The sequence below is a fragment of the Paramormyrops kingsleyae genome, chromosome 17 (assembly GCF_048594095.1).
Source record: "Paramormyrops kingsleyae isolate MSU_618 chromosome 17, PKINGS_0.4, whole genome shotgun sequence".
NCBI classification, from domain to species: Eukaryota; Metazoa; Chordata; class Actinopteri; order Osteoglossiformes; family Mormyridae; genus Paramormyrops; species Paramormyrops kingsleyae.
The window spans coordinates 3,265,186-3,289,298 of NC_132813.1; the positions used below are offsets into that span (position 1 = coordinate 3,265,186).

Below are 24,113 nucleotides of genomic sequence, written 5' to 3' on the forward strand. Positions count from 1 at the left end.
TATTTACAGATCCTGCGGAATGTATATAGGCATCCTGCAGTCTGTGTTTGGTGTGTGTGTGTGTGTGTGTGTGTGTGTGGCTAGTGCTGTTTTCTACTCATTAGTCTAGAACAGTCGTGGCCAATCTTATCCGCAAAGGGCCGGTGTGGATGCAGGTTTTTGGGATAACCTGTAGGTCAGCTGTCCAAACCCAGGTGTGAGGACTCGTCAGCCAATCAGTCCTCTAATTAGTGAACTAATTATGGAATTGCAGTGAAAACCCGCATACGCAGCAGCCCTGGTCTAGAATAAAGGACATTGCTCTGTGGTGGCCTTCCTGTTTGTGAGATGTCTGGTATTGTCGTATAAACTGCTTATTTTGTTTCTGATTTTCATGATACTTCAGTGTCCAATGAAATTCTACCACGGTGAGAGGAGTAGCAAAGAAGTGTACGTATTTCATTGTTAGTGTCGCTTGCATGGCGGTAATTTGCCCCACGCTTTTGTGGGTCGGGCCGCGGACTACTCTGTGTTCTGCTTTCTTCCATTTAGCTGTACTCCAGTTGTGAAAACCTGAAAGAATACAATTATAACACTTTATTAATCCCCAAGGAGAAGATCTCTTTGCTCCATGTAGGTGACAGGAAGCTTTGGGGGGGGGGTCACAGTAAAGGAGCAGCCACCTAGCGGTGCCCAGGGAGCTCAAGGTTACGGGCCCAGCTCAGGAGCCCATGGACATGTGACTATCCGGCAGAGGCGGGGCTTGGAATGGCAACCTTACAACCATGAGCACAGAAGCTCCGCCCACAAGTCGGTGTTCATCTATGCTGTGGCCGCGTTGTGGAGAGATTCATGTGTTACAGATAAAACGCATGCTCAGCAATCTGCCTCAAAGTGATAACGGATCCATGACTCATCATTTATTAAATAACAGATGTGCGGGGAATTCAGAAACTTTTTAGTACAAAGCGATAACTTTCAAGCCTCGTGAGTTACACTGGGATCAGTGCGACGTACAGGTGCACAAGGACACAGGAATCGCACCGCCGCGGAGACGAGAATGAGGCGGCTGCTTTACAATTACCTTCACCAAAATGTCCACTAGTGGGAGCCCTTGTAACACATATGGTCACTAATTTATACTTTTATTTGGAATAAGCAGTGATCACCTTAACGACTGATCAAATCAGACATAATTCATTTATAGGGAACGAATACTGGGACAATTAATCTGAGCACTGTGAACCTAAATGACATGGACACTGATGACAGGAATCCCCAACATGAAGGTCAAGACAAATCTCACAGAAAGGAGCTGTGGTTGAACCATGATGGAAATTTCATGAGGCCTACTGGTCCAGTGGACACAGTGCCACTTGCGATCCTCACTGGATTATCTTGTATTTACATTAACCCAGAGAACACAAAACTACTTTCTAACATCTTTATTAAAGCTTGATTTTATCATCGTACAAATTTCAATGTTGGAACTGCATGCAGCGGTTGAGGCACATTAAAAAGAGGGAAAAAAGGTCGGTCTTATAAAGATGAAGGCAAATGAGTCACAAAATTGCATAAATTAAACTCAAAATTGTGGTTTATATTGCAGTTAAATGCAACTACAAAATCAACGAGTTCACTAGCTGTAAGATGCTGCTTAGTTTTACACGGAGGAAGGCAGCGGACATTAAGAGCGAGAGTTGCGATTAAGACATGAAAGAAGTCCATCTTGATTTCTCGCTGTTTTGATGAACACCGCACGGAATCGTAAGTACAAAGACAATAAATACCTAAAATACAAGCTTCAACTCACGTTATAAAACTGAGCTGTCATAAGTTACGTCTCTGAGGTCAGAGTACACGGTCGGTATGGAAAACAGACACTAAAGGGTTTACGCTCGAACCCGGGTCACAACAGGGCCTACAAGAGTGAGACACAGGGCAGGAGTAGGTGTCATGAAAGAGGAGCACGGGATTTTTTCTGGAGAATGACAGAAGCAGAATTTTCTCGTGAAAGCACTTATTGCGAGATGGATAAAGGGCACCTTGCACACTTGGGGCAGACACAGAGCCACATGACTGCAGCCCTGTACAGCAGTTGTACGTGAGACGTAGGATGTTTGTACAGTGTTCTTAGCAGAGAGTTTATTACAGCACTGGGAGGGGAAGGCAGTCAAACCCACTTCTGCAATTTGGCAATAAAAAAAGGGAAACACAAACCCAAAACCACTTCAGAATTATACAAAAAATGTGACACAGAAGAACAAGGTTTTTTTCTTTTAAAAAAACGACGAAGACAGTGGCTGAACCACACCCAGCATCGGAGCTCTTACAGATGTAGCGTTAGCCTTAACCACACCCAGCATCGGAGCTCTTAGAGATGTAGCGTTAGCCTTAACCACACCCAGCATCGGAGCTCTTAGAGATGTAGCGTTAGCCTTAACCACACCCAGCATCGGAGCTCTTACAGATGTAGCGTTAGCCTTAACCACACCCAGCATCGGAGCTCTTAGAGATGTAGCGTTAGCCTTAACCACACCCAGCATCGGAGCTCTTACAGATGTAGCGTTAGCCTTAACCACACCCAGCATCGGAGCTCTTAGAGATGTAGCGTTAGCCTTATGTTGATTACATTGACAAGGGGGAAAGAAAAAAAAAAAAAAAGATGAACACAACCTTTCCCCAAGGAAAAAAAAACACCTAGATGGGGTATTCTATTGTCTTCAGGTGTGCTGCTGGTCACAGTATTGCCTGGCAACATTGGGAATGTTCTTGTCATGGGGGGGCGAGGGGCCTGGTAACTTGGGGGCAGTGTATTGGTGGATGAGGCAGGAAAGGTGTTAAAAGATAAAATGGGATCCGCGCATTTCATTCCCACTCGGTGGTCCCTGGAGGCTTGGACGTCAGGTCAAACATGACTCGGGAAATCCCAGGGATTTTCCTGATCTCCGTCACCATCTTCAGCACCACCTGGCAGGACAGGAGACAATTTCAGTACAAGGATCAGTGTTGCCAGAAAGCTGCCATCCATCCATCCATCCATCCATCCATCCATCTTCCATAACCATGTGTCCTATTCAGGGTGGCAGGGGGGGTCTGGAATCTGCAGGCACAAGGCAGGGAACAACCCAGGATGGGGCACCAACCCATCACAGGGCGTAACCTCAGCGTGTTTTTGGACTGCAGGGGGAAACCAGAGTACGTGGAGGAAACCTCACGATGACATGCGAGCGCCACACACATGGAGCCACGACAGAGACTCGAACCCTGGTCCCACTGGTGTGAGGCAACATTGCTAACCACCGCACAGCCGTGCCGCCCCTCCAGAAAAGCTTAAACGACTAATTATACATTTAAACACATTTAAAATATAACTGAGGAACATGTGGCCACGTCGAGTGCTTTTCCACTGCTGCGTCATTCTAGAAACACAGGCGTACTGTTTAAGTTTGCCTGCCCCACCTCGGTCAGTACATCACATGTAGGAAATTACTTCATTCAAAAGTACAAGAGCAGCACTGTCCAATCAGGACTCACCTCCTCCGGGATCTGATTTCCGGGTGTGGCGGGAATGCCGGTCATGAAGTCGCTGGTGATGAAGGTGCGGATGACCACAGAGCGCCGACAGGACGGCTGCTTCTGCAGGGGGTCGCGGTCGAAGTGCAGGGGGGTCAGGATGACCGGCATCTGGCTGATCTTCCCGGCGTAACCTGGAGACGCAAACCAGCCTCAGTTACTCACCAAAGCCAGAGTCTGAGACACCAAACCCGCTTGGACTTCCACACCCTGGCTAAGCAGCAGCTTGCAGAAACCCCCCCCCGCCCCCCAGATCTCCTGGATTCACTGTCCGTCTTGGACTCAAACGCACAGGAAGATACCACACAGGATAAAAATGGGGGGGTGGGTGGTCTCACCTGACTCCCACAGGATGGAGTGAGCCACGTAGTCAGCCTGACGGAGCGTTCCCAGCACACCCGTGGTCAGGAAGGTGGGCGTGATGTCAGCGGGCGGCTCCCGGACCTGGGGCCCGAACACGTACACCACTCTGCACAGGGGTTGGGGGGGGGGGGGGAGAGGAGCGCGTCAGCAGAATGAAGCGTCTGCACGGGGGGCTAAACATCGCCATGGTGACAGGGGGCTGCCAGGACCGCGGAGCCGGGGCGGACGTACCTGTTGATGCTGTGACACATGCGGGGGATGATTCTTGCCAGGAACATGAGTGACCCCCAGTGGGGGTCATCTCTGCTGGAAATCCCACAGACGTAGCTATACGTCCGGCAGTCTCCCTGGGGGGCGCAGAGGGGCCGAAAGTGATACCCATTCCAGCTCAAAAATCCAGCTGAACACACGCGTCCCTGTCGCCGAAGCCCTCGTTACCCAGCATGCACAGCGGCTCAACGGCTGCCAAACAGCAGGGACGCGCTGCGGCGTCTGACCCCGTTCTTGCAGGCTGCTTGTATTCATTTACTGACCGGCAGCCAGGAATAACTCCCACCCCCCCCCACCCCACCCCCCTTCCTGTGTCCTGCTCATCCCACCGTCTGGATGTACGGTAAATTTAGCCTGCTGTGGTGAGCCACGGAAGGGGAGGGGCAGCATGAGCACAGACTGTTTTTCCCGGGCGGCTGTGTGGGTGGCGTCCGGCTCACGCAGGCAATGGTGACCACAGACACAAACATCCAGCACCCTTCCCATGATGCCTCACCCCCTAGGAAAATTCCACCGCCCTATAAGCACTACGGAGCCACAATCAGGCTCAGCCTACTATGCCCCCCGCCCCCCCGCCACTGGCAGGAACAGCCGACCCTCGCCACCCCAGCCCTATGAACGACGTAACCCTGACATCATGTCCCTGGCATAGGAGTGACCTAAGGAAGACCCACGACTGCAGACTCACCTGCACACCCACGGTTTTTATCGGCAGGAGGAAGGCATTGAGCGAATGAAGGCTGGTTATCTGCATAAGTTTCTCTTCTTCCTCCTCTGATATGCAGGACTTTACCTTCTGCAGCAAGGCATGGGGCTGGCAAAGAACACAGGACAGGTCAGTCTGCACAGAGGAGCTCCAACACAGACCATAAGGATGGTCTACATCGGCAAGCACTGAAAGAGCTTCACTAAAACCTACAGGCGAGCAGAGACGACGGAGACTGGAGTGTATCGCGACCAAGGGGGGGGGGGGGTGGGGACCACAACGCACCTTTTTGACGCTGGCGGAAAAGTCTGCAACAATCTTCAGGATGTTGTTGGTCTCAGCGAAGTCTTTGCAGATGTAGGGCTCGTCGGCACATATCACTCTGATGGCCAGACCGGGACCTGGGGGGGCGCATGAGAGGAGAGGGGGCCCCGGAATCAGAAATGGATTTCAAGTGTTCAGACAAACTGCAGAATCCAAAGCATGAGGGTGTCAGTCCACAGGAAACTTCCCACAGCGGGAGGACAGGCAATGGTAGGGGGGGGGGGGGGGGTTCACCTGGGAAGGGGTGTCTGGACACAATGTCCTCCGGGAGCCCCAGGTCTCGACCCAGCATCCGCACCTCATCCTTATGGAAATCCTTCAGCGGCTCGATTACTCTTCCCTGCGGACGGAAGCATGAGACTTGTCCAAGCAAATACATTGCAGCAAATACGTCACAAGCAATTCAACGGAGCTGTAACTCAGTGGTGCCTGTGATCTAACAGGGCTGTGGACGCATGCTGGAACGTCAACCCAGTAGAGCTTCTGTGATAGGTGAATTAATGGTTCTCTCATCTGACTAATAAACACACATGGGTACGTCTCGCGGGCAGATCCATAAACTCATACAATCTCGACGGCGGTCCAGAGCTACCCAAACCACGTGGGAGGGGCCCCGCCCGCCGGTACCTCATCACGCAGCTTGCGGATCAGCTCCGTGTCGTTGTGGTGCGTCTTGATGACGTCAGCCTTGCCACTGGCGATGGTGGAGGCGCTCTCAATCAGGTCCGGCCGCAGCGTGCCCTGGGCCAGGAAAACCTCGTCTGGCTTCAGGTTCATCTCCCCGATCACCTCATTGGCCACCTGCAGGGAGTGGAAACATCAGCCCAGCTTTGTAACAAGCTATAGAGTATTTACAACACATACATCAACAGCACATTCCTCCATCACAATACACGCAGTCAAAAAAACCATGCATGCACCCATCAATCTCCTGGGTCATGCATTTATTTATTTTTACAAAATTTGACCCGTAAACCCAAACCCCAATCAATATGACAGCTTCCACACACCTTCACAAAGGTATCTCCGATGATCTTCCTCTTCTCTTCTGGGTCGGTGGTCATGTTTAGCGTCTTGCTAATTCGTTTCCGGGGTGTTCTGTCCTCCTCCGAGATGGGCAGTGTCGTCGTACCATTATAGAAGGTGTGAGCTGCATTCACCACTGCACGGAACCGCAGAACCCGAATGGCTTCAGAATGACACTAGAGGTCTGTTGGTCACGCGGTCGGGTGCGATGCGCCGGACGGACTCACCCTTGACGTTGATGCCCAGCTTAATGAGGGCCTCCTCCACCATCTGACTCTCCCTCTTGCGCATGAAGCCGTTGTCGATGTGGACGGCAATCACCTGCTCCTGGTTCAGGGCTTTGTTCAGCAGTGCCGTGCACACGGTGGAATCCACCCCGCCGCTCAACAGCACCTTCGGAAAGCCCGCATGATTGGTTCGCGTACATGTTAGTCACCCTGATGGAGCAGAAGCGACTGGGAAAGGCAGGAATTCATAATAGAGTGTGGATTTCACAAAGGGGGCGGCAGAGAGGACTCGTGTTGTAGCCCTTATATGATGCACTTTAACTGTGCCCAGCATGGTTCCAGCGTCCAACAGTATGTAAAATACATATAGCAGCTCTGGTTGTGTAAGATGAATGGCCATGTGGGTAATACTTATCCCAAAGGTTCACTACTTCAGGGGAACACAGAACCACAAAAAAGACCCTGATTGGCCAGCGTGATACATAAGGAGAGCCCTGCCCCCACGACGGCAGCCCTACAAGCGAGCGGCGACGGGCTCGGGCCCCTAGCTCCGCGGCAGCCTCACCAGCACTTTGGCCTTGTCCACCTTCTCCTGGATCTCCTGGATGCAGGTCTGCTCGCGTCCCTGCACGGTGAAGCCGTTGTTGCAGCCGGAGATGTCGAACAGGAAGTTGCGGAACATTTCCATGCCGTGCTCCGTCAGGTCGACCTCCGGGTGGAACTGCGTGCCGAACAGCTTCTTCTGCTCGTTGGCGATGGCTGTGAGGTGGCGGCGGCGGTGGGGGAGGGGGGCAGGTTTAGGGGGAGGGGTGAACTTGATGGACGGCCTCGATATACTCTGTGCTGCTACCTCCCGGCTCCTGCGGCTCCTCTACCTGCCACGAGATTCCCCGACTGCGCCACCACCTTGAACCCGTCGGCCACCTTATCCACGCTGTCGCCGTGCGTCAGCAGCACCAGTTCCTCCTTCTGGAGGCCTCTGCAGGGGAGGGGGGGGGGGCAGATAGGGAGTGAGCATGTGCGGACATCCCAACCAATAAGCAGTCACGTGGCAGCAGGACACAGGATGGATGGAGAGAGAAACAGAGAGAGACAGACAGACAGAAGCACGTTTTGTAACGCCGCAGGGACCCACCTGAAAAGGGAACAGGCAGTATCAAGGCTGATGTTAAACACCCCGTCCTCCCGAATCGTTTTCTTATTCACTGTGCCACCAAAGACTTTAGTCATCATCTAAGAATTGGAAAAAACGTCAGACGGGGGACCCCCCATTCAGGGCAGCCGGGCCTGATTCCGGCATCCGCATCCCCGCACAGACCTGCATTCCATAGCAGATTCCCAGCACCGGCTTTCCGATGGTGAAAATGGCGGGGTCGAACCAGGGAGCGTCTTCTGCATAGACCGAGTTTGGACCCCCAGATATGATGATCGCACTGGAAAGACCGACAAAGACAGTATAAGCATGAAAGGCTGCTCTGATCCCTGTTAACGAAACGCGAAGGGCCTACAAATAAATAAAGAGAGCTAGTTTTCCAAGCCACAGAGGTGCACCGATCCCAGTACCTGAACAAAGGGTATCGGCCAACATGAGTGCCGATACGATCCCAGTACCTGAACAAAGGGTATCGGCCAATATGAGTGCCGATACGATCCCAGTACCTGAACAAAGGGTATCGGCCAATATGAGTGCCGATACGATCCCAGTACCTGAACAAAGAGTATCGGCCAATATGAGTGCCGATACGATCCCAGTACCTGAACAAAGAGTATCGGCCGATACGAATGCTGAAGCGATACCAGAGCAGTTTTTAAACTAGTAAATACAAATGGTAAAAAAAGTACGCCAAAAAAAGCTTTGTAAATTAAGCTACTAGAAACATACATAAGACACTGTTCCATACGTCTGTACACCTTGTTTAAAGCATTTTTGAGGCATTTGCAGTTCAGTTTGAATATCTTCTGAGCGAAGATACGCAAGTGACGAATGTTTAAAATGACCTACAATGTTTCTCCCTCTGGCTACAGCGTCACTTCGTTGCGATCGCAGCCCCTCGTGTATCAAGCTACAGCAAGTGTGCAAAACAGCCCAAACCAGCGACTCCCACATCACCCATTGCTTTCTTCATACTACCTGCACTGTCTTGCATAAACAGGAGCGCTTTGTTTAGCGGGATGTTCCACCCAACGCTGAATCCACCTCTCACAACTTTGTTTTTATAAAGATGGCAAAATCGCTGTGCCACCAGTTGTTGTTTCAGGCGCAAAATACTTCCAGACTGCAGATGTTTGTTAGTTTGCTTTGCAAATATGCAAGTCACATTTGCTATCACCACATCCAATGTTCTTGCACTCCTCCGGCAAAGGGTTTGCACGTGATGTCACAGCGGGCGGAAGTCACCGCGCTCACACCCACTGAATAGCAGAAAACCTGAGTGGTAGCATTAGCGCTCAGCCTGAATGCTGCAAAGAACGCATCCAAAATGGCAAAGAGCTTGTCGTGCGATTGCTTTCTACAAATCGATTTAACAAGAAATAAGAGCTATCTTTTTACAGACTGCCCAAAATTAAATAAGCATCGGATGTTGATTGGTCACATATGGCCGATACCCGATCTGTCCAATTAGGTATGGATCGGTGCCGATACAGATCCTGAATATCGAATCAGTGCACCTCAAATTATATAAGCCTCGTCAACCTGGACCAGTTAAGATCTTAAGCCCTATAGCTATATTATTTTGAGTCATATCACCAGTGAGGCATACAGCTCAAAAGGCAACACTGAGATACTGTACGAATGTCAGCAGCATGATATGGCTCACTGCGGGGTCATTCAAAATTCAGTGTTGTTTCAAATGTGATCATCTTCACATAATGTGCTAACGACATTATTTCCTAGGTTTCAGAGATTAATCCCAAATCCAGAAAAATCATTTTACACTCAGTGGGGCATATTTCCCCCAAAATGTGGACTGGACATCACGTGACTCGCAAACATGCCATTTAGTTGCTGTCAAATTCTTCTGAGTGCAGCAACCCACAAAACCTGACATGGGAGGTGAAATGTACAAAGAGAATAAACTCAGCATTTTGTAAGCGCTTCCACGTCTCATGAAATAATGGCTCAGGGGTTCTGGCGCCTCACCTGAATCCCTGCTCTTGGAGAGCAAAGGCCGGCGTCTCCAGAGGCAGGATCTCCGAGTGCACGCACAGCTCCCTCACGCGCCGGTCGATCACTTTCCCGTACTGCGCGCCGGCATCCAGGATCGCCACGGCGCCCTCGAAGCGGCCAGAAGAGCCATCCTTTGATTCGGCATTAAGCTGTCGTGTGATAATGCAAAGACAGAATAAAGGTTAAAAAACATCTTCGAATGAACTGACATGCCCAACACCAACCGTGCCTGATCTCAGCCCAGACTATTATGACTAGTTTATTTGGGAGTCCTGCGAGACTTCGGGCGACGTTTATAAAATCTGGGTTGATACAAATTCACGCAGAAATAGATTCACATTGACGTTTCCCATGCATTTGGGTTTCAACTACAGTGATAACTTCTGTCATTTAAAGAGCACCCATGATGATCCAGAGCAATAAGTTTGGGAATCAGGGTAAATCATTCTGATGTCGGGTATCCCGGCATCACTACCCGCTTTGAATCGCACTCAGCACTTACAGATGTCACACGCGTGCATTTCAAAGTCGGTTTAAAAAGAGCACAGCGCGAAAATTACTTTTTTCCTTTATAGACCCGTCTGGCAGCAGCGCGCCACAGGGAGACGGGACAGTCTGCCGCACACGTGGGGAGCCCCAAAGGTGCCTCCGTCTGCGGGACGGTCTGCTGACGCACCGGGGCACTGCTCGACTATAAATGCGATCACTAAACAAAAAGCACACTACTAACTTTATAGCTGCCGCTGAGAGTGGGGGTGGACCGCTATTAGCCCACCACGCAAGTTGCACGGATGGGGGGCCTATGCGAGGACGCCGTCCGCCGACCGGCCAGCCGCACGCCCCGCCTAACATGCCTTTCCCGGCAAAGCCAATCGGAGTCGCAGCGTTAGTATAACACGCCATAAAGTCGGCAACCGCGATTCGTTAAGCAAAACAACACACGCGGCGCGCTTATAACCGCGGTCACGCCGGGGGATCTAACCTTGCCCGCCTCGCCATCAAGCCCAGCACGCCACGGCCAGCCTGGACTCGAGACCGGCCTGCTGCTGCTGCGGGGCACCCGGGGACCGTACGGAGCCACCGACTCGACTCGATTCGCTACCGAGCGCAGTTTTTAATCCCTTCCACTGTGTGGAGGCCGTGACCGGGGACTCTCCCAGCGAGCGCGCCCGGTGACAGAGCCTCATGTGCTCGCAGGAGGGCGGATAGAGACGCGCAGGACGCGATGATCCTCCGCAGACCCGGGGGAGCAGCGGCCACCGTGCTGACCTTGGATTCGCCGTTGCACAGAGCCATAACTGGCTGCCTGGACCCTTTTCCGTGTCGCGCAAGTGATTGAAGACCATCCGTTTGTGCCGCGAGCGTGAGTCTGACTCGGCGTTTCCCAGAATACCGCGTGACTCCAGCCGTGACTCCGCGCGCTGCATGCAGAAGCAGCCACGAGCGGGGAGGGAGGAGCCTCGCGCGAGGTCGCCTGGCGGGGAAAGTGCGCTTATCCCACACGATGTGAATTAAACTCCGCAGCACCGGTCATTTGACTGCTGAGATCCTTAGTTAAGGTGATTAGAAGCACGCTCGGCCCTTCTGACCTCAGTTTACACAGAGAGATGACGCTGTAACAGTAGATTTCCCGTATTTAATCATTTTGGTGTGTGTTTTGGGAAAATACAAAAGATTGTTTTGAAAATTTGTTCAACACAATTAAAGATTGCACGACACAGTTCTGTTATCAAGCTGCACCGAACAGTGTTTGTGTTCCTCATATCGCACGCTTGTACTTTTGGGAAGGTGTTTTTATTTCTGACTGTACTGAGAAGAGGGGGAATAAATGCTCACTGTCACCACGTGTCGCTTATGTCCCTGGGTCTTCGTACTCTGTGGTTTTGCAGTTTGGACCGTGCTGAACCCCGTTGGATCCCTCATTCACCAGTATTGAATGCCTCTTTGATCCGGGACTGACACGGTGCTCCGCTTTCTGGTTTACCGATGGCAGCCACATCTTTTTCCACGGATACAAAATTCAACATCCGAGGAACCTTTTGTTTTAAACTGTGGATTACAAGGAATGTACGGTTGTGTTCAGATATGACCGAACTCTGCATCTGAACAGGAATAAGTTTAAACAGAAGACATGTTATAACTATGAAGTTTACAGACCCTTTATGGACCATCTTGAACAATATACAGTACTGACCATACGAGAACCGCCATCTACTGGTGAAGAGTAGAATCAAGTCGTCGGCTTTTTTCTACCATCGATATTCCAAGTCACTTACTCAACACAACTTTCTTTTAAAGCTCTTTTTAAAAAGGGCTGATGTCTAGGGATAGTAATACAACTACCACAACTGTGTCAGATGGATTTTCAAGCATGACCAGTCACATGCCACACGAACCCTTAACCCAATCCGCATGGCTCTGATCCAGTCTACCGACAAGCGTACAGTTCTTGATTAACTGGAAAAATGAACACTTGAAGGAGGTTTGGCCTTAATCCACATAGCCACGAGGAGGCCTACAGACCTGCACAATCCGCTAATTGTCGTGGCTGGATTATGTGAAGTTGCTCACGAACACAGTGTTAAGTGTTAACGACAGGTTCCGAAGTTTCTGCCACGCGATCCAGACCATAGACAAGCAGGCATTTCATGGCTGTGTTACTGCAACCGCACAGGGGGCTTAGCGTGACCACTTACATTTTAAAACATTAGTTCATAGACGTATGATTAAAAAGCCGGCAGATCACTGGTTAAGAATAAATAAAATAAGTATGTGCAAACCAGTTTTCATGCAATTTCACATCCTTTATTGGTTTAGATTTATTTTAAAAAATACCTAGAGTGTCTGCCTCGTTACAAAGAAAGCACTGCATAATACGTTATTGCTACAGGATAGTGCAATTCAATTAATAAACCATGCATATATTATGGATTATAGAACCATTTAGAGAAGGGAGAGTTTTCGAAAGAATCATTCCATGAGTACCAGGAGACTGAAAATAATCGCTGAAAACACGAAGGCACTGTTTTAGATAATTAGGTAGGGTAACACTTTAAGCCTAAAACAACAGCAGAGTTCACTTTAAATTTTACGTACATCATTCGAATAGTTAAAGATGAGAGTGAGATGGAAAACACGAAATCTAGTAAAAGTTAATATACTACCACCAGAAACAACTGGGGCAGGTGGACGACAATCCATGTTCTTTAACATTGGCTTTCGTGAGTCGTTACAGTGGGTTCAAGATGTATTATTGCATGGCCATATGTGAAAAGTTCATCGGAATGGGTATACTCATCTAGTACAACGAACAACTAACATATACCATTCCATATGCGCGTTTCACATATATTTAAATAATTGCATTTTACTTTATTATACATATTAATAAATACTTAATGTTTCATAGTTGCATTTTTGTGTATACGGGTTTTTTTAATTTATGTAAGATATATTGCATTTTGTAGTACCTATTGTACGTGTACAGTGACGATATGAAGGTATTCTATTCTAATCGCACACAAATGTACAGACAAACGGGCGGTACTGCCGCTTAAACAAGTAACACTCAGACATTACAGTACACCTAAATTGCAAATGAAAGTGGCACTGCCGTAGTCCATATTCAGCTGCTGGTTATGTCGACAGCTTGAGGGAAGAAACTGATCATGGTTTGGATCCTGTTATATACATCGTTCTTTGTTGTGCCAGCGGTAGATGCATGTGTGTTATACCAAATATCTATATTAAACGACTGATGTGTCCACTGATGTGTCCTAATATAACAACTACACAAATAAGGTTGTTTAAAAACATTAGCGGGAGAACATTTTAAAACAAATTTGAGGAAGCACTTCTTTACACAGCGTGTAGTCAGAGTATGGAATAGTCTTCCTGCTATTGTAGTGGAAGCTAAAACCATGGGTTCCTTTAAATCAGAGCTAGATAAGATTTTAACAACTCTGAGCTATTAGCTAAGTTCTCCCCAAACGAGCTTGATGGGCCGAATGGCCTCCTCTCGTTTGTAAATTTCTTATGTTCTTATACAATCATAGCCCATACCTTGGTAGCGGCAACATTTAGATCTTACCTTCAAAGACTATTATTTCATTTAAAATGTTGCCTCCAGCACCTAGGATTATTATAAATGACTAAAATAACGGCTGCTAGGAAACCAGGCACATAGAGGTAAGGTAACAATGATATCAGAACTTTTATTAAGAATGTATACGGGGGATATCTAAATGGTTACCGTATCTGATTGGTTGGTTATGATCTAAGAATTAAAATATCCATACGTATTTGTGATCATTTTTGTGTCAATGCAGTAATTTTCTAATTGTACAAAGTACATACAGTACGTCGATATAAAGATGTTCACTAACTTTTTGTGATTAAGTCAGCGCATAATATAAAGTTTCTCCCCGGAAGCACGTATGTCAAGTAACAGCAATATAGATTCTAATGAATATGAAATGTAATCAATAGGCATGACGAGCAGAGGCTAACGAAGCTGAACTGCCAGTTCTGTAAGGTTATCCTATATACAGCTGATTGTTATAGGTACGTCACACAATTAGATGCTTTCTCGCATACCTCCTGCGGTCTGTCAAGGTGTACCCCTGTCTTTTACCCTATGGTTCTCTCTACGATCCCGTCCAGGATAAGCGCTTGGAAGGTGCATAGATGAATGGATATTCCCGAGTAGTTCCCATATTTTGCCTGAGCTTTGCTTATTATGGGTGATATCTGTTATTCCTATCAGCAGGAGTAGGAACTGACGTTTGAAGCCTTTGGACACGTCAGCTGAAAGGCACGGAAGGCTTTCAATGTGACACACTTAACGGAAACCCATTGGATACATGCGGCTTTGCGAACACGGAAGGGCTTTACTGTGACACACGCACTTGAAGTATACGGAAGGATTTTGGTGAAACACGTAATACTTGCATGAAGGGAGGCGCTCAACTGCTGGTCATGACTAGAAATTATAGTTTTTTTAAAGTGCATTGCGGTTTTAAAATACTTAGCTGTCGATACGCAGGAGAAATACGCACGACGTCTATGTAGCACTTGTTGTTTGTAGATGTGTGCATCGTTGGTCGACTTATTTGGTTAGTGGGGTTTCCATGAACCATTTCATCACAAAAGGTACCGTCATGCTGGCTAAACGAAATAATCTTATTAACAATTTAATATCCGTTCTTTATTCTATTTATTTTTTTTGCGTTCTGTTTATGATGTTTTCGGTTGTCTGTTATATTTCCTCAGTCTATTTCCTGGAATTCGGTCAATAATCGTTTTTGTTATTTCATTTTATGGGTATTAAACTGACTTCATAGTTTACAATCACCAACAGATAACTCATGAATATATATGCTAACTGCTATATCTTGCGGTAGTCGGTTGGAATGGGACACTTCAGATCCCGTAACCTTTTCAGACTTGCAGCGATATAAAGCTATGTCACGCAACGTTTTATGCTTCACTGGTCATTGAGGGTAATATAGACGAGTGAACTTCAAAGCAACCTTTTCTGCATCATGTCCTATCATCATCATCATCATCATTTGCATCATCATCATCAAAGTTATATAAAAAATTTTAAACTGAAACCTTAAGTAAAATCTTTGTGAGTACTGTACTATAAAATATACTTTGATTTAAAAATGAAGTTTACAATCCCCTGAATTTTATATTGTAGAATCCTTCACTGCACTGTTGGATTGATGTCCAACCAGAAATCATGGACCTGCCTATATCTGATTCGAGAAAGAATGGTCGGCAGAGGAGGCCAATCATCTCTTGGGAGATGAAGGATGGCGAAGCCATCTACCCGTCCGCTTTAGAGGTGGAGGAGGAGGCACTGCTTCAGGCTGCTGAGGATGATGACGGACGTCCCAATGGGCACAGGAGTGTGAGGGCTGAACTGGGCAATGTCTGCTTGCTGCTCTTCCTGTATGTTTTACAGGGAATTCCTCTGGGTCTGGCAGGAAGTATACCTCTGATCTTACAGAGTAAGAACGTCAGTTATAAAGACCAGGCATACTTCAGCTTTGTGTTTTGGCCTTTTAGTCTCAAGCTGCTTTGGGCTCCGCTGGTGGATGCCCTATATCTGCCATGGTTTGGTCGCAGGAAGTCGTGGTTGGTTCCCACCCAGTACCTCCTGGGCTTTTTTATGCTCTACCTGTCTGCAACCATGGACTCGCTGCTGGAAAGCGATGGCCACAAGCCCCCGGACATTTTCACAATCACGGCTGTATTTTTTATGCTGGCCTTTCTGGCTGCTACGCAGGACATCGCTGTGGACGGCTGGGCTCTCACCATGCTCTCCCGGGAGAATGTAGGTTATGCCTCTACTTGCAACTCAGTAGGGCAAACAGCTGGCTATTTCCTCGGCAATGTGCTGTTCCTGGCTCTCGAGTCAGCTGACTTCTGCAACATTTACCTGAGATTTGAGCCCAAGTCCACTGGCATCGTCACTCTCTCAGGTATGTCTGCCTAGGGAATGCAAAGGATTTGTCCGTGTCATTTGCACTCCGATCTGTATAAATATACAAACTTGCGCGTGTGGACACACAAGCGTAGCTTTTGATTTCCTGTTTATCGTACTTTGGCTAGACTTCCTTTTCTTTTGGGGGATGGTGTTCTTGGTGTCGACGACCCTGGTGGCGATCATGAAGAAGGAGACCCCCAGACGGCGGGCCAAGAAGGAGGCGAGGGAGGAGACGCAGGGGGTCATGGAGACGTACAAGCTGCTCATCTCCATCATCAGGATGCCTACTGTCTTCACCTTCTGCTGCCTGCTGCTAACTGCGAAGGTCGGCTTTGACTGCCGTGCCCGTTACCAACCGTTATGTTACAGTTCGCTTTGTTTACATATTAAGTAGGGCTGTTGAAATTAACGGGTTAACGCGGATTAATCCATCATCATGATTAATCTGATTAAAATTTTTAACGCAATTAACCCATCTGCAGTGCAGAATGACTCAAAATCCCTGAAATGTCTCTGTCAACCAATTTCGGGCAGTTTTGGTGCGTTCCATTTGCCCTGTGAGCTCGTATTCCGAGTCAGATTCCGGAGTTTTGCAGCCGGAAGTGACGACATGCGCGCTCCCGTTTCTCTGAGATCCAAGAAATATCTCAGAAATTCAGAATCCAAGATGGCTGCGCTTTTTATCAACAGAAGGGAAAGTTGTAGTTTTATACCGTTTAAGCACTACTTCTCATTTGTGGCTCATTAAAAAGGTGTCGCACACACTATACCGTCCAACTTATCTGTAGCCGTGTTGCTACGGAGTTTTATACATAAAGCACCGCGCATAATGTGTTATCAAGTGATATTGCTAACAATGGCAATTAACCGGGCTAGAACTGGATTCCATGATTAGTCGGATTATTTGTTGGATTTACGGTAGTTCGGGCTAATTGTAAGTGAACAAAGATAAAACCATTTAAATACGACAATTTGTCCGGCTAAGCAAAAAATCTTGCTCTTTGATATGGGTCCATGGTATTGCACTTCTGTGGCAGATGGAATGCATCTGACTTGTGTTCAAGTTGTTCAATACACGTGTTAAGTGCATATATATTCCCTTTTTTCTTGAGTCCGTTTGCTCATGCAAAATGAATTGTGATTAATATAGATTAAAAATGAATGATATTTAATCGTGATTAATCTAAATTAATCCACAGCAACCCTGTGATTAATCTGATTAAAAATTTTAATCGTTTGACAGCACTAATATTAAGCAATGTTTAACAAATATTACCAGTGATTAATACGTGTTTGCTATTAACACAGTTAGAGATTCGATCCCCTGATCTGGCTAATGCTAGTATCTCTCTTGGCTTCACAATCTGCAGGTGGGCTTCTCCGCAGCAGACGCCGTGACGGGACTAAAGCTGGTGGAGGCGGGGGTGCCGAAGGAGAAGCTGGCTCTGCTGGCCGTGCCCATGGTGCCCCTGCAGATCCTCCTGCCCCTCCTTATCAGCAAGTACACAGCGGGGCCCCGGCCCCTGGATGTGTTCTACAAGGCCTTCCCTTTCAGGTACGCAAACGCACTAGCATCCAGCAGGAGGACAAACTTATACCTATATCACCATTTATTGTACAAGTTGGTTTGGTACTTGGGGTGTGTAAATGAAGCTTCTAGAACATTTGGAGTGTCAGCACCAAGCTTAACATCTGTTGGTAGGTTGCTGATTGGCTTGGAGTATGCTCTGCTGGTGTGGTGGACACCCAGCGTGCGGCAGGAGAAGGACTTCCCCCTCGGATACTACGGCATTGTGCTCCTGAGCTACGCTGTTCACCAGGTGATCCTTTTGATCACTGGCTCCAGGTTTTCTGGGGACGGTCAGAGACGTTGTAGATGCCGCCTGCACACCCACACTGTTTAAAAGATTTTGTTTGGTTCCCCCCCCCCCAGGTGGCCCTGTACAGCATGTATGTGGCCACGATGGCCTTCCATGCCAAAGTTAGTGACCCCCTCATTGGAGGCACCTACATGACCCTCCTCAACACCGTCACCAACCTGGGTGGGAACTGGCCGTCCACGCTGGCGCTGTGGCTCGTGGACCCGCTGACGACCAAGGAATGTCAGGGGGCCGCAGGCCAGACGTGTAACTCTCCAGAGGCTGCTGGGGTGAGTCTGCACTCTGGCTGATGGTCAGCTGACCAGCTTGTGGACCAAAAAAGTGAGAACTCCATGGAGTGGTACACAATGTTGGGGTCTTCACAAGCATGCTGTTCCATTTGTGTGCCATCATGTATCTTGTTAATTGGATTGTCACACCTCATTAAAATTTCTAGTTGCTGGGATACATTTCTGTATTGTTTTGGATAATGAAATGGTTAGGTGCTTAGCTTTGTCTCAGAATGATCATGACCAAGTGAAGATAATTACTGAGAGATTTGCTGGACTTTTCCTAAGGTGATTTTAATGTCTGTTTCTCCTCCCCTTCTTCCCTGTAGCTCTGTTCCCAGATGGGCGGCACTTGTGTGACGCTGCTTGATGGGTATTATGTGGAGTCTCTGGTGTGTGTTCTGGTCGGCTTTGGCTGGTGGTTCTGGCTGGGAAAGCGCCTGAAACGATTGCAGGATACGAGACCTTCGGCCTGGCAGTGCCAGAGGCCCAAGTGACCCAAACCCCCCCCCCCCCGCCGCCTCCATCTCCTCGTGCAGCTGCGTATTGGGGCACCTGATGGCAGGCCATGCCGCCTTCCTAGGCTGCGGATGCCCATCCCTGTGCTACCATTCAGCCAATCACCCCTTTCTTGTGTCTGTTAATGTTTTTCAATCTTCTTCACTGTTGCTCTTTCACCCATCTTATTATCAGAGGTGGAAAGTTCAGGTTCAGGTCCAGAAAGTACAAATCCATTCCAAGGTTTTGTTTCAACCAACCAGTCGAGTACACTGTCACTGTGACTCTTTATACTCAACTGTTTGGTCGAAATCTTGGACTGGATTTGTTCTTTCTGGACCTGAACTTTCCACCTCTTCTTATTACGTCTCCTGACCCTGGTCTCTTCCCTGTCCTGCATACATACTTGGGTGCTTTACCATGAGAAGTTGCCGTCACATATTTCCAAACTGAGTCTTGATCATAAGTCGGTCTTTTTGCTCCCCCATCTCAGAGGTCCAACATAATTATCATTAAGTGTATCTCCGCACTTGTGGGTTTATGCTTCCTGGCTTCAGATGATGCACAACTGTTGCACAAAATTGCATTAAGTCTGGGTTAGGGCTAATGCAAAATATATTCCAGTATATACTTTCAGTTTCTGTCTGCCGTAAAGGAGTTTGACACTGATTATTTAGTCTGGGGGGTTTCATTTGGGTGAGCACTAGTTAGAAAGTGATTTTGTGTAGTTTGTACAGTATTGTAAAGGGAAAGCAAATGGATTGTAGATTCAGTTTTCTTCTGCTTTTCCTACTCTTCTGTATTTTTATGATTGCAGGACTTTCTTATGTTAACATGTAAAAACATTTTTGTCTCCTGTGTATTTCTGTATAGGATGTAGCTGTACTTTTCTTTTTTTTAATTATGTTTTAAAAACATTTTTATTGAAGATGGCACACAAAGAATGTGTAGAATACTTTTACATTCTTGTCATTATTTACATTATTTGATGGCTCTACTGAACTGAGCTGAAAATCACCAAAAGAATGTTATTCCTTCTAATTTGCCAAAATTGTTTATTTCTTAGTGTCACTTAAATAGTTTTGATGTATTTTTTCTCCGATTATAATTTAGATTTTATATTTATGTTAGATTTTAAAAGGACCTGAACTCTCGTGATGGAGGGACAAATTTCAAATCCAGTCTTTTCTTTTGAGTAATTGTTTTTCTTTACTTGATAAAATGATGTCATATGACCTCTGCTGGAGGTGTCAGGAACTACACGGTGGGCATGGAATGCTTTACAATATTGGGTCATTGTTCCTGTCAGGCATTTTAACATGACTGTTGAAAGTTGTTTTGTGACGTGAGGTTCTTCTCTAGGACCCCTGGTTTGTTTTCACCATGTTCCAAGTTTTCACAGCGTGTCAATGTTCTGAGTGCGATAATTAGCTGGGAAGGTTCAGAGAGAACTTTTGAGAACTTCTTTGGTCTTGCATTGTGTGCAGTTTTTGCTTAAGTCGGAAGATTTTTTTTTTTGTGAATTTGGGTCTGTCAAATATGGCAGAAGTTACAGGGTGGCTGTAATGACTGATTGTACATATGCTGAACTGTAAGCAGTTCTAGGGAACTTTTGTACCAAAAAAATGAGCAAGATTAAATATTATAAAGATTTAATACATATCATATATAATAAAAATATTTAACAATTCATTTGCTGTTTTTTATCTTTATTTTGCACTAAGTTGATTAAAGCAAAAAAATATCCACCTAGTTTTGTTTATTGATTTAATAGTAAGATCATTAAACAGGCGTTTCGGTTCTAACCTACCGCGACTACACAACCTCTGAAAAACGAAATCGCGTACGCACTTATTTTGGCCCATTCGCCCCCCACTACAGCGGGGGTAGAGCTCAGTTTGTAGTTTTTAGATGACAAACAACATGGCGGAACCTCCATCGGCCGTACCGCCACGGACGGGATCTGTAGGCGGTGGAAAAGCGTCCACCAACGTCGTTTCTACGATATCTCAATTTGCGGACGATCACCTCACGCTTGTGAGGGTACGAGCCAATTTTAACGCCGAATATGTACATTACAAGCCCTTACCTAATCACCTAGTATTGCCATATCAACGCTACAAAGACACCACTGTTTACAATATCAGACCTTAAGTTACTGGTACTTTAAATAAAATAGACATTTAAAATGACTGGTATCTTGATACCCGTGTTGAAAGGAGTATCTCAGAGTGTAATGTAATCCATTTCTGTGATGTGTTTTTGCAGAGTCTCAGCACCGGTCTTGCAATAGCTGGGGTGGTTATAATAGCACGAAGCATTAAACTGGTTAGTATCGTCAAATAAAAGAACACGCGGGGTCATAGCTTTGCAGTAAAAACGCAGCAGTAAATGTCATTCAGCAGTATCCTCATGTAGTCAACTAAATGACCTCGACAGATTCGTGATGCAGATGCACCTGAAGACATTAATTTTCACATTCACATCATTCAGCTGAGAAAGGAATGGCCGGTTAGGGGTAATATGAAACGTAGCCTTTAACAAGCTGATATTGATTCGTCTCTTAGAATATATTCGTGTATTTATTAGTAAATTGTTTAGTAACTGGCTTGACAGTGCTCACTTATGAAAATCTAAAAAAAAATGATCTCTCTCTTGTCACAGACTGCTAAGTTTGGCACTGCCTCGGAAATCCCAGCTTATTTCATAGAGAGGAACGTCAGCCTGCGAGGCAGAGTCCGTCGGGTCACAGACAAGGGGCTGGAGGTGGAGCACACCCCCATCAAGATCCCGGTGCTTTCCTCCCTGCTGGGGAAATGTACGCCCCACCCCCAAAACAAGGAGCACTTAGGAACACACTATTACCTGTACTTCCTAACTGTATGGTTTTTCATCCCACTGTCAGACTCACCCTAACACATCACACCAGGTTAAGAAGGTTGGTTCTGGTTCCTTCGCAAACAACAAAAATAGCTTCAGTCTTATGAATGTGAAAAAAGACCCCGTAGTCTTTCATATTGGTTTACATTTCTCAAAGTGTGTCTAACCTTTACATTAAAAAGACTGACATTACTGGACTTTAAAAAACTGTATATATATATATATATACAGTATATGTATTGTTTGAGAAAGATAGTAGTTTTAAACGCATCGCTCCTTAGATTTCGCTGTTGATGTTCTACTTCATCCTCTGTAGAGTGACTTTTCAGCCAGATGGGATTATGGCTATTTCTCCTCTACTCCTTCTTTCTGATGTTAAGGGTTTTAATGGGACACCTTTAGGTCTCTCTAAGTTCTTCTCAGTGAGTATCAGGATTCTGCCCCTGGGAATCGAGCAGCATTATACGGTTGCCTGTTCACGCAGTAGCGTCTCCCATGTGGCGTCACATGTTGTTCTGCTGTGACAAGGTGGGCAACAGTTAGCTCAGTGATTAAGAGAACTGGCTATAAGTCGATTTCTGGGCCATCATGTCTAACAGGAATTACTCCAGTTAAAATATCCAGATGTAGAATATTCTAGGTCACTTTGAGTTCAAGGCTTCAAGCATCATCTAAGCTAGGGATTTCCCCCCCCCCCCCCACCCGGTCCGTGACGAGCATCCCAGCTGGAGGTTTTGAAGTAGGGGTGGGTTGCCAGAGATAAGCTATATTACTATATAAATGACACCTGATTATCGCGCCTCTTGATCACATGGAACCAGAGAAATGTATTAAGTCTGGGAACCCCTAATATAAGCGACCGAGATATGAAATGGCATGACAATAACACGCTGAATGACATTAGTCTAAATACTAGAACTCGTGGCCATAAGTGGAAATTAGCGGGAGAACATTTTAAAACAAATTTGAGGAAGCACTTCTTTACACAGCGTGTAGTCAGAGTATGGAATAGTCTTCCTGCTATTGTAGTGGAAGCTAAAACCATGGGTTCCTTTAAATCAGAGCTAGATAAGATTTTAACAACTCTGAGCTATTAGCTAAGTTCTCCCCAAACGAGCTTGATGGGCCGAATAGCCTCCTCTCGTTTGTAAATTTCTTATGTTCTTATGTTCTTAATAAAACGCCAGTGATTAGGCTGATATGGAGGGTCCTCAGTCACTTTATTGCCTGTTTTTCTCAGGTCGCCCGGACAGCCTGCTTGACGTGCGTCTTGCTGGAGTGCAGGTGACCGCTGAGGGCTGGGCGTGGCTTCGGGACCACCTGACGTCCACAGAGACTGTGTGGTTCAGGCTGATTCGGCGGGACGACAACACTCTCGACTGCCTGGTGTCCCTGGGGAGGGTGAGTGTGTTCTTCTGCCTGTTTTTTTTTGGGGGGGGGAGATGTGTAGTTAGGGGTCTGTTTTGAAGGTGTCGTCAGATTCTGGTGAAAAGTAACATGCTGGTGTCTGCCGCCTCCCCCTGCCCCCCCCCCCCCCCCTTCTGCGGTGGCTGCCGGGTCCCATCCAGGGTGTTGTGTTCAACACGTGTGTGAATGAGGAGCTGCTTCGCCTGGGCCTGGGAAGGACTGTACCGGTGGTGGGCCTTCACCACGGCTCCCGGCTCTACTGGAGGGTCCACAGGCGCCTGCTGAGGGCCGAGGTGCAGGCGGAGAGGAGGGGACGGGGCCTGTGGGTGCAGGAGAGCTTCTGGAAGAGGCTGGCGGGGGCCCTCAGTGACAGCGCCGTGGTGCGGCTGCTTAAAAAACTGCTCAGACGGACCTAGAACCCTATGGAGGACAAAAGCCGGGCCGGATTTTGGTTGGGTGGGAGGTCAATATGTAGAGAAGACAAGCCAGAAGTACTACCTGGTCAGAAATATCTTCGGTAATAAATGTAATAAATTACGTGACTTTGTAAAAACCTTATTTGTAAATAAATACTGTATTTACCATGTGGTCTGTTAGATGTTAAAACGTGTGACATGTGACCAGGGCCTGCGTCTGTAATACTTGGGTAACAGCAGTTTTTTGTTTATTTCTTAACGCATGCACACTGCAGATAAGTTGATCTTTTGACTAACGTGGATCTGTGAACCTCAGGATCACCAGGTCTTGTGTCCTCATGGTACACTGAGTGATGTAGTGATTCCCGCAGTCATTTTTGTGACCCCCCCCCCGCCCCCCCTTTTCGAAAGCCTTCTCATTACCGTTGTGCTCTGACAGAGAGCCACATTGTTACGGTAATAGTGCTGGAGGGGTCCACTACTCCCCCTCACACACAACCCCCCCCCGCCCCCCCACTGAGAAAGGGGACTCGGTTGTCATGGTAGCATTCAAAGGACAAAGCAGACCAAAAAAAAGTGAAACCCTAGATAGCTGTGAGAGGGCCAACACAAAAGGCAGGGTATAAA

The 24,113-nt window shown here is 47.2% G+C and overlaps 3 protein-coding genes across 3 annotated transcripts; 2 read left to right on the top strand and 1 right to left on the bottom strand.

The window, feature by feature from the left end:
* Nucleotides 1-1,409: 1,409 nt before the first annotated feature.
* gmps (guanine monophosphate synthase) lies at nt 1,410-11,617 on the bottom strand. The gene is made up of 16 exons (XM_023792434.2): nt 10,910-11,617; nt 9,614-9,789; nt 7,790-7,904; nt 7,607-7,704; nt 7,347-7,450; nt 7,037-7,230; nt 6,472-6,637; nt 6,229-6,380; nt 5,846-6,019; nt 5,453-5,558; nt 5,180-5,295; nt 4,877-5,002; nt 4,150-4,265; nt 3,894-4,024; nt 3,517-3,689; nt 1,410-2,949 (listed from the first exon to the last, which is right to left on the bottom strand). The coding sequence occupies exons 1-16, from the start codon at nt 10,934-10,936 to the stop codon at nt 2,848-2,850; spliced, it is 2,076 nt and encodes a 691-aa protein (XP_023648202.1). The 5' UTR covers nt 10,937-11,617; the 3' UTR covers nt 1,410-2,847.
* Nucleotides 11,618-14,383: 2,766 nt separating this feature from the next.
* slc33a1 (solute carrier family 33 member 1) lies at nt 14,384-20,473 on the top strand. The gene is made up of 7 exons (XM_023792435.2): nt 14,384-14,791; nt 15,345-16,131; nt 16,262-16,461; nt 17,507-17,691; nt 17,839-17,956; nt 18,070-18,285; nt 18,615-20,473. Exons 2-7 carry the CDS (start codon nt 15,387-15,389, stop codon nt 18,780-18,782), a joined length of 1,632 nt encoding a protein of 543 aa, XP_023648203.1. The 5' UTR covers nt 14,384-14,791; nt 15,345-15,386; the 3' UTR covers nt 18,783-20,473.
* Nucleotides 20,474-20,704: 231 nt separating this feature from the next.
* c18h3orf33 (c18h3orf33 homolog (H. sapiens)) lies at nt 20,705-23,654 on the top strand. Its single transcript, XM_023792671.2, has 5 exons — nt 20,705-20,826; nt 21,052-21,111; nt 21,448-21,601; nt 22,904-23,064; nt 23,232-23,654. The coding sequence occupies exons 1-5, from the start codon at nt 20,707-20,709 to the stop codon at nt 23,484-23,486; spliced, it is 750 nt and encodes a 249-aa protein (XP_023648439.1). The 5' UTR covers nt 20,705-20,706; the 3' UTR covers nt 23,487-23,654.
* The last annotated feature ends 459 nt before the right edge of the window (nt 23,655-24,113 follow it).